A 10,937-nucleotide genomic window follows, 5' to 3' on the forward strand; every position below is an offset into this window, starting at 1 on the left:
TCAATTTATTTGAGATAGATAATGTACTGTACAATGAAATACCAGGGGTATGTACCACCTTTTAAATGTTCACATAGATGCTATAAATCACTCTGAAGCCATGTAGAAGAGCCAACGAATACTTAGAATCCTTTGCCAGAAAGTTTTAGGAGAAGATCATGATTAACTGGCTCAAAATATAAAATTTTACATCATACACTCTAAGAATTTGATGTAGAAAGGGCTTCAGAAGCTAATGGAAATAAAGTTTCCTGGTATTAGGGTATAAACAACTATTAATCTTTCTGATGATGTAATGCTATAACTTCAGATATTCTTTGATTTTGTTATTAGCCAAAATCTTATTGAAGAGTCTTTACTGTGGTATAGTTCCTGAAAACCAATAAACTAATTCTGAGCGTGGTTGAAAGTGTTCATTTAGCTAGTATGTTCCAATACAGAGGAAAATAAAAAATTATCAGGTATATAGAAACAGAATTTTAGAACTGGAGCAGACCTTAGGGAGCAAAATGGATGTGACACTCCATATTTACAGCTCACTTATATCAGATTGAGACTAGAACCCTAGTTGACTTCCATAACATACTTCTATTTGCATTTTTAACATCATTCATTTAATGTCATATCAGTACTGGATGTAGAGTTAGTTGACAAACTGGAATGGCTTTCCTTGATGACTTGAAAAGGGTCAGTACATTAATATTCTTTTAAAAGTGGAATGCCAGTAAATGTCTTCAGGGAAAGCTCAGATTCAGAGCTGGTGATATTTTCCTTCCAAGAGAAGCAACCTGGATCTATTACCATTTCAGAAAGTTGTATACATACAAACATAAACATTAACCTGTATACCTATAAGCATAAAAATCGTACTTGATGTAAGAGAGACCGTAAGCACTTATTTAGTTCAGTTCTTTCCTTCCAAGAGGTAAAATATTATCATCCCTATTGTATAGATGAAAAAAATCCAGGGCCCAGAGAGATGAACTGATTTGTCCAAGGTCAAATGACAGATGAGTAATGGTGAGGGTGGGACGGTTCTCCTGTCCCAGCAAAGAACTACAATATACAGTCTCTTATTGGAGGACAAAACAAAACCTGAAAACATTTTAATTTCTATTTCATTTTCTGCTTCTTCCTATTTAGTTCAAGGACCCAGAATTTTATACAAAATAGAAACTTCCATAATTGTGTAAAAGTGGATTACCAAGTAATTGATTGCATTTTAGGTAGTAGAGTCAAGTTCCTTGGTCTCCTTGAAAGCATATCTTGAAAATCGAATTGACTATTGGCAGTTGGTCCACTGTCCAGTAAGCATTGTTTTGGCTAAAGAAATAAACAGATAGAAGCCCTTCAGATAGCTTATTTTTGCTAATGAGCAAGTTGCTTCAGTGAACGCAGCAAAAATCAGGCATGAGACACTATATATCACAGAAATAATCTAGACAAATTAGAAAATTGTCAGATACTGCATTTAGTAAAGTCAGGCAGAGCAACGTCAAGCAGGAATTTTTCTCTTTTGGAGTTACAGATAATGGATATAAAAGTACAGATTGCAGTTTTGGTTCCAAAAATGGATTTTGAGTCCAAAGGTGCAATTTGGTAATGAAAAGGTACCAATGGTATCTCTGTAGTAGAGCACAGTGGAGAAGCTTTCTAGAAGAAACTTTATATGCAGTGGCCATAAAAATGCTTCTAGTATGGAGGTGCTACAAATAATATGATGCTAATAATAGTACAATAATATGTCATTGTCCCCTGGTTCATAGTAGGATAACTCAAGACCTTCTTGCATGGGCTTCTCCCTCACATGTTACTGGATTAAAAAGGGGTTTTTGTCCTGCTTCCCTCAAGGTCAGATATTTAGGTCTGAAGAAAGAAGGGGAGGCTGTGAAAAGTTGTGGATATTATATTAAAGTAGAAACTGATAAAACCAGAAAATAGATGCAGGGAAAATAGTGATAGAAGACATGGAATGCAAAAGAGAAAGTAACATTTATTGGCATCTATTTTAACAAAAAGCACTGTGCTAAACACTTTGTGTTATCATGTTTAATTTTCATAATAGCTCTAGCAGGTAGCTACAATGTACAGATGACAAAATAGCTCTCAGAAATATTAATTTTCACACAGCTACTAAATAACAGAACTAAGATGCAAATTTCCATGTGACTTCACATTCCATACTGTTTTTAATTAGGCCAAAATGACACTCTAGGCATTACCAGACCATTGATAAAATTTCAAAAAGAGAGATTGGCACAGTTATCTAACAAATTGATTTTAGAAATATTTGAGATGGACTTACATAAACAAATATCAGAAGAGAAAGAAAAAGATGAAGAGATTACACTGAAACATCTTGATCATAAAAACCAAGTACCTGCTAAGCAATCTGACTCATAAAAGGTGCTGAAATCAAGGTTTTAATTCAATACCTCTTGATCTGTCTTCCTCATTATCCTCACCCACCCTATCTCCAAGGAAGCTATAGTGACCTCGCAAGTCATCACCTACGCATAAAAGAGTGGGTACTGAAATATCTTTCCAGTCCTGACAAGAAGGAATACGGATGTGTTCAACATCTTCACTTCCGGGAATGAAGCCAAATAGCTTCTTTATGCGCTGCATGATGAGGAGCCGAGAGTGCTGCTCTGCTGCTTGTTCAAAGAGTTCTCTCTCATTCTGGAGGTGACTGGTCCAGTAGCAATGTTGCAGAGAGGTGAGGGGAGAGCAGCACCTTGCCACACAGCAGGAGACTAAGACAGCGATGGTTGCCAAGGTGATCAAAATCCAACCTAGCATCTTCACATCATTATTAAAAAGAAAACCAGGAAGTATCAGTATATCAAATATTCAAGCAACAGCCATAAGAAGAGGAATTCCTACAAAACTAAGAACTAAAATATGGGTATAAAATTTGTTTTTCCCATCTTTTATATATCAGCAAGGTGCTAATGATGTGATTTGGATAGAGGTCTGATGGAGGGCATAGGCTCAGCCATTTCAACTTAGTTTTTGAGTTAGAAAGAACTCAAAAACCAGGTTGACCAGTTAACTTGGAATGGATCTAACTACTGTCCTTGAAGTGACAGACGCTATAACCCACCAATTAACTTACATATGATACATACCTTTCTTTGCTTTTAGTTCAACTTTGCTTCTCAACTATACCTATAGGCCTATGCATTCTTTGGGTGTTTAATAAATATTTGATAATGACGGTGACGAAAATGATGTGATACATAATAATAGTAACCTAAGGTGTCCTCAATGAGGTACCAACAAGTATTCGTTGATACTTCTTCCTGAATTACTCTTTCCTCTTATCTTTTGCAGCTAAAGAAGCAAGCCAGAAGTAAGCCAGTGAACAGACTCATGTTTCTAAATGTATTATAAATAGCATGGTGGCTCACACTTGTAATCCCAGCACATTGGAAGGCAGGACAGGTGGATCACTTGAGGCCAGGAGTTCGAGACCAGACTGGCCAACATGGCAAAACCCTAACTCTACTAAAAATACAAAAATTAATTGGGCATGGTGGCACATGCCTGTATTCCCAGCTACTTGGGAGGCTGAGGCACAAGAACTGCTTGAATTCAGGAGGCAGAGGTTGCACTGAACCCAGATTATGCCATTACACTCCAGCCTGGGTGACAGAGTGATACTCCACCTCAAAGAAAAAAAAAGGTAAAATAAATAAATGAATAAATAAATAGCACAGTCACTGTGCCATGTAGTACCTTATTGTTTTCCTTTTCATTTCCCTTGTTCTCAAATAATAATTTGCTGACCAGTTTTATTATGTGTCTTTGAAACATACTTTAAAAGGAAAATGAACTCATTTTTGAGACTACTTAGCGTTGGCTTTTAAAGATTGACTTGAATGGCTATTTTCTATTCTTAGATTTTTTTTTCTTTTTATTGTGCTGTTTTCAATATTTTGCACTTCTTATGTAAAGTGAGAGAGGTAAGTTCCACATATTTAGGGATGCCAGCAGTATGCAGCCACAGTTTGAGTAGTGAAATCCTCTTCTGCATCTTGTGATTTACCAACAGGCCTGGGGTTCCCAGTGTGTGCACAGTGGGATAGTTGTACTCTATGGAGGCTGAAACCTACAAAGTGACATTTATTACCATTTAATTAAACAGAGGCCAGCATGGTGGAGGAAAAACCATCCCAGATGCCCACTAACCTATAAACGATCATTTACTGAGCTCCAGGTTGACCTTCCCCCATGTGTAATACATGTGCTTGGTTATGGGGAACTCAGATGTGAATAATTAATGATGCATTCATTTTCTCTATGATTTTTAAGCATGAAAAGGGACACAAATGAGCAAGCCAAGAAATATGGTACAATGAGATAGTTTTTGATATGAGTAAACAGAGCACCTGAGGAAGCACAATGAAATGAACTCACTTAAGGGAAAGGAGTATCAAGGAATACTTCCTAGAGGAGATGATGCAAAAATCTAAACTATTAAAAAGAAGTTCATTAGATGCAAGAAGGTAAAGAGAGTTCTAAGAGGAAAAAGATGGGAAAGTAGCATGAACGGTTTGCAGAACCTCAAGAAATTTGGACTTGCATGGTCATAGGGTTCATGTAAAAGTGGTCAAGGGCCAGATGTTGAAGCCTTGTATGTTATGGCAAGAAATTGGGTTTGTTCTTAGGTTAGTAGAAAATTACTGAAGGACTTTATATGCAGTAGGGAGGGAATCTCATCATTTGATTTACATTTAGGAAGATATTTTTGGCATATTTCTAGAAGGTAGATTGAAATGGGGTAAAGTTAATGTCAGGAAGATATTTTAGAATGGAGCATGGACAAAGAAGAGATTTGAATTTAAGGTGATCTTGCGGTCCACTCACAAAAATCTAACTGAAAAATAATGTAAATTTCTGAAATGTGATTGAAAGTTGAGACAGTCACAGAAAACAGCCTAGTGAAATGGAAATAGCATGATCTTGGGATATCTTGCCCCAGTTTATTAGCCCTGAATTATACAAGTTACATAAACTTTTTGAGCTTTGATTTACTTATCTGCAAAATGGGTTGGTAATATCCATCTCTCAATATTATCAGGACTAGAATTAAGATATGAAATATTTAGATAGTATGTGATAAGTACATCAATTAATATGTTTTGTTGTCACAAAAAAAAAATCACTGGCAATGGTACTCAGAACTGTGAAACTGTCTTTACAGAAATCTGTGTATGCATTTAATAACATTTTATTTTGACTTTAAGAAAATCTTACCAATGCGTATTACATTTTAGCTTCTCTTAAGCAAGAAAATTATTTTAAGTCATAGTTTTTCCACTGATTTTTTAAAATTTGTCCATATTTTTACATAGCTCCTCTGTCTGAGCATTAGGGCTAGCATTAAAAAAGTTAAGACATAGCATATCTTAATGGGATTTCTAACTTTTTTTAAACTGGGCCATATTGCAATAACTTGATATTCTGTGTTTTGATAGTAGCTTTTTCCAACTAAATAGCTTTAGCATTTCTAAAATGTAGTAACTCTAAGGTTACCAGTCAAAAACTATGCATGCCTTTGCAATAAGTAGTTTTAAAAAGCCATGTTTTTACTATATGATAGTGGTTTCAAAATGTATTTTTTCTTCAGATTCCTTCAAGAAATTGATGAGAGCCAATGTCACTCTATCTATTGACAAAACGCACAATAGCACCTTAAAAATTTAACCTATACATGTAGCAAGGTTCAGGCTTTCTTCCCACCCCACCCCACTTTCTGGCATAAATCTATCCCTAGACACCAAATTTAGAATCACAATTGGAGTTATTTTTCATCATAATTAAGCTTCGTATAATTTTAGATGAGATATTACTATATAAGGATACATATTTAGAATATATATGCAGAAGATGGGGTTTACTAATATAGCAACAATAATATTCATAATAATATCTAAAATCTATTATTCTTAATATAGAGTCTAGAAATCATATTAAGCACTTCAGATATTTTGGTACATTTATTCCTCACAATAACCCCATGTGGTAGGTGCCATTAATATCTCCATTTTACTCAAGGTTTTGCAGGTTAATAAGTGTCAAAGCAAGACTAAAACTCAGTTCTGCTGACTCCAAAACCCAACATCCTAACTATATATATTCACTCAGTAGAACACACTTCAATGAACAGCATCTGGTATTGTGTTCTATAATCAGAGAATATGAGAAGCAGTAGGACTCTGAAATGTTTCCAGTGACTGTTGTTCTATGGGATAGCATAGCAGAGGTAAAAAAAAGTCTAAAAACTTACCTGTGACTGGAATCTGTGCAGAAGAGCTATTTCATCTCTTACTAGGATCATGTCAGCAGGAGCTGATCGGCAACATGGAAACTCAGCTAGGATCTCTTCACGTTTGCTGGCACTGATATTGTCAAACACTGGGTAATGGTCCACCGATGCAAATTCACTTGCTGCACATTCATAGTATGTTCCCGTCAGCAGGGTCACCGCCAGCCAGGTTAATGGAGCAACAACTGCCCTCCCAGTGATGCTGAAGAACCTAAGGCAAGCCAGCTTGCACTCCAGGGAGCTGATTCTCCTGTATGGAGGGGCACAGCTGCAGCAGTATTCACCAGTAATTGTCCACATTTGGCTTCTCAGAGCAAAGCCAGCGATCAGAAGGATCAAGGCAGGAATGACCAGAAAAGCAGAACCGTAATAGAAATTTTTTCCAACCTGACAAGGACAGCTGAATGTGAAAGAGGAGAAGAGTTGTTGCCCAGCAGTAGTCAAGGCTGCAATTAAAGAATTGGTAAATATTCCATTTCTTTGCAGAGAAGACACAATACTGTTGAGAGTTGGGCACATCATGGGAAGTTCTTAACACAAATCAGCTTGTGGCCCTTTCTGATCATTAGACTCCACCAGCTATAGCCATTTTATGGGATCTTACTGGTTTAACTGGTTGTGTCAAGTGGCCCAACATCCTTACATGTTTAAAGGATTCTAGCACCTTTCCTTGTGTACTTTGAAAACACTCAGCTCAGAATGATTACAGTTGAGAGAAATTGAGGGAGAGATTCTTTAGGTATGAATGAACGGGGGAGCTTCTTCATGTATCTTTGTACTATAATAAAAGGAGGGTGGCTTGCTCAGAAAGCAGACTGCCTCCATCTTTCTATGTACTGCTTTGTATGACACAAAATGCTGAGCCCCAGCAAACAGAGCATTGAAAGAAAAACAGAGACATTCTTAAACTTGTACTAGACCAGGATCTTGTCACCGTAAAATTATAATAAAATGAATGATGGAAATTATTAAATATTGGAGCAATCCAAAATTTAGGACTGGCTGGACTGTTCCTAAGGGTTCTGCTAGAAGATCTCAAAAGATTTCCCAAAGGAAAGAACAAGGCTAGATGCCCCTAAAGACAAATCACAACAAAATATTCTAACTTTGCATAAAAATTTAAAATTCTGCTTGCATTGACAGATAGTGCTATGTGCTGCTTAAAAATTTAAGTTGTAGATTTGTTTATATGTATCATTCTGTTATATGAAAATAATATATTTGGTTTTTAATAAAGTTATATGTCTACAAACAAAAAGTAAGATGTTTTTCTGTGTGTATTTAATCAGTAAATACTTATTATAGAATTTCTATATAAAGGTCACTAAACTAGGCTTGACTAGGTTTCTAAAAAGTGAATATGACCTACATTTCTCTTCTCAAAATTTTAACTGGACATGGTTAAATACATAATTAGTGAATGGAGATGTAGTACTGAGAAATTCACCCAAAATGCAATACCAACAAACAAAGAAATAAAATAATTACTTTTGAAAACAGTTAAGCAACTACACAATCTTCTAGTAGGAGTTCGGGAAGAAAAAAGGAAGGAATAGACAACATTTGAATAAGAAATACCTGAGAACTTTGAAGAATCAAAGAAAAGTTCTTATATTCAAAGAATGTTGGTTATTCTGAGCAATATCAAGAAAAATGAATGCACAACTAGACACAGAATAAAACTGCAGAATGTGGAAAATAAAGAGCTATTCTTTAAAACCACCAGAAAGATAAAAACAGATAACCTACAAAAGAATGGCAATGACTGACAGCATACTTCTCATCAATAACAATAAAGACCAGAAGACATTATCTTCAGAGTGCTTAGTACCAGCCAAACTATCATTTGAGACAAAGCAAAATAAAGACATATCAAGGCTAAGAGAATTTAGCACCCACAGAACCTCATTAGGAGGATTACTAAAGGATATATTACAGCAAAAAGAAAAATGAGCCATGAGGAAAGACACAAGAGCAAAAAATAATGATGGGCACAAGTATAATCTTTTAAAAGATCATTAGCTTGAGAAATAACTACTTTTCATTTCAAAAGATACAACGAAGGCAATATGTTATTAGAACTACATATCTACTAAAATGCCTAAAATAAAAATATTAGCCATACCAAATGTTGGCAAGGAGGCAGAGCAACTGAAATTCTCATACCCTGATGGTGAGAATGTGAAATGGAGTAATCACCTTGGAAAACAGTCATTTTTTAAAAGGTAGCCATACATCTACCATATAACATAAGCACTTGTCTCCTAGTTATTTACACAAGAGAAATGAAAGTGCATGTCTACATGAAAACTTGCACATGAACTTCCATAGCAACTGTGTTTAGAATAGCCAAAAGCTGGAAACAACCCGAATGTTCATCAACAAAGGAATGAATCGACAAAGTATTGTACATTCATACAATGTAATGCTACTCAGCAAAATAAAAGGATAAAATGATTGAATGTAATGGCAAAACTCACAATTATATTTGCATCAGCCTAATATATATTAATACAATAACATGAATGAATTCAGAAATAATTTTCTGGATGAAAGAATTTAGGAAAAGGAGCACATAATCTATGATTCTTTTAATGTAAAATTCTAGGAAATACAAATTAATCTACACCAACAGAAAGCAGACCAGTGCTTGCCTAGGCAGTCTGGAAGTAGGGATAAAAAGAGAGGTATTATAAAGGAATATGAGAAATATCCCTTTGTAATTCTGGGGTTGTATCAACTTGCACCAGCAGAATTTTAATTTAGGGAGGTAACTGAGTGACAACACAAAGAGGCCAATGCCAGTTAAAGAATTTATTGCCACGTAAGGTCATAGGGGCGCATCAGGTTTGGTCAGGGGACAGAAGGAGGCAGGGAAAACCTAGCTAGAGCCTTTATTGGGCACTCTGTGGAAAAGGCAAGTCGGGACAGGGAAAACACTTAGGATTGGCTAGCTTAAACAATTCTGATTGGCCTTAGGGCACAGGGGCTAGCCCTAATTGCCTGCAACCTGGCCATAATTTATTTAGGGGAGGGTAAATATTGGCTTGGTATTTGAGAATTACTGTAAATAAGGAAGTGGTTCAGAGTATGGGCTCTGATCACAGGGGAGATGTAAGCAACTTGGCCATTATTTGACCTTGTAATTAATGGATGCCAAATAGACAAATACAGAATCTGAGAAAACTCAACTAGAACAGGGATGCTGGAAATGTTAATTATATTGATTTATTTGGTGGCTTCAGCAGTATAAGTGCAATCACTAAAAGTATAGAAATACAACGCACAGATCATTCAAAAAAGAGGAAATACAAAAAATATTGGCAGGAAAGGAGATGGCAAACAAGGAAAAGAGGATGGTAAAGAGAAAACAGAAAATAATGGTAGGAGTGGGACTAAATACATTAATAATCAAAGCAATTTTTTTTTCAACAGCTAACAATTACTGACACTAGGCACTGCTCTAAGAACTTTATGTTATTTAGTTCCTACAATAGCCCTATGATGAGATACTAATATTATCCTCAATGTTTTTACAGATTAGAAGACTGAAGTGTGGAGAGATTACCCAGGGAAATTGTTCTGGCACCTCTGCCCATCACACACGGCTGAACTAAAATGCCAGGATTGGGATGCAGATGGTCTGACATATGCTTTTAACCACCATGCCAGACTTAGATTAAACCTACCTAGAAAGTCGCTGAAAAATAGAGTCATGCTGCTTACAAGTGACACTCTTGAAACTATACCACACACACTGCTTCACAATAAAGGTACTGAAATATATATTAATCGGAATAATAATATTAATAGAAGGCAAAACTGAACTAAAGACAAAAAGTATCAAAAGAAATAATTTTGGCAATTGTCAACTTGTATGTCTGTGATTGCATAACTTTGAAATATATAAAGCAATAACTGATCAAATTATAAGGAAAAATTCTTATCATGGAAAGATATTTTTAATACGCTTTTATTAGAAATGAATCAATCAAGTAAATATCAGAAAAAATATAAAATATACAAAGAAGAAACTTAGCAAGTTTTGTCTAAGAGATAGTGATCTATCTATCTATCTAGATAGATAGATAGGTAGACAGTATCCTATGCCCTAAAAATAAAGTATAAACATTTTTGTAAGTTTTTCCAAATATTATTTGCCTAACTGTATTGATTAATAAACCATGATAATAGAATGCCTTAGAATAGGAGTCAGCTGGCTCATGGGCCTGAGGGAATGTGTTCTCTTTCCGGTCCACAAAGGGGCGTAGTTTTAGGGGCAAGAATTTCCCAGTGCCGTGCCCCCCTCCCATCTCTCTCCATCCAGAAGATTTAACGGTTTATGTTTGAATTTCGAGGGCACGGGAAGAAACTAAAAGTCAATCACTCCAACAGAAGTTCTAAGGAACTCCTTTCATTGGCCCAGGGTCTTGGAGAAGGTGGGGGTTTCTCCCAGGATAAAAGTCCGTATTCACACACCTGGCCGGATTTCCCCTCTGGAATCCGCTTCCACGCTCTTCGTGGAAGTCTTTCTCTTCTTCTCTTTTCTCTACCTAAATAAAAACACCTTTCTGCAACACTTCTTGGGTCCAATTACTTTTAC

General features: G+C 35.9%; 1 protein-coding gene across 1 annotated transcript; it reads right to left on the reverse strand.

Annotated features, from left to right (window-relative positions):
* Positions 1-2,014: 2,014 nt before the first annotated feature.
* Positions 2,015-6,979, reverse strand: CALHM4 (calcium homeostasis modulator family member 4). The gene is made up of 2 exons (XM_032274979.1): positions 6,296-6,979; positions 2,015-2,802 (listed from the first exon to the last, which is right to left on the reverse strand). The coding sequence occupies exons 1-2, from the start codon at positions 6,854-6,856 to the stop codon at positions 2,416-2,418; spliced, it is 948 nt and encodes a 315-aa protein (XP_032130870.1). The 5' UTR covers positions 6,857-6,979; the 3' UTR covers positions 2,015-2,415.
* Between the last annotated feature and the right edge of the window lie 3,958 nt (positions 6,980-10,937).

Source organism: Sapajus apella, unplaced genomic scaffold (genome assembly GCF_009761245.1).
Source record: "Sapajus apella isolate SASKATOON/1434 unplaced genomic scaffold, GSC_monkey_1.0 scaffold6, whole genome shotgun sequence".
Taxonomy (NCBI): domain Eukaryota; kingdom Metazoa; phylum Chordata; class Mammalia; order Primates; family Cebidae; genus Sapajus; species Sapajus apella.

Bases quoted from the DNA above. Each gene is read 5' to 3' on its own strand.
- CALHM4 (XM_032274979.1), bottom strand. From the start codon at position 6,856: ATGATGTGCCCAACTCTCAACAGTATTGTGTCTTCTCTGCAAAGAAAT. The intron at 2,803-6,295 runs GTAAGTTTTTAG...AATGATGTGAAG, and splicing joins TGCACAGATTCCAGTCACAG to ATGCTAGGTTGGATTTTGAT.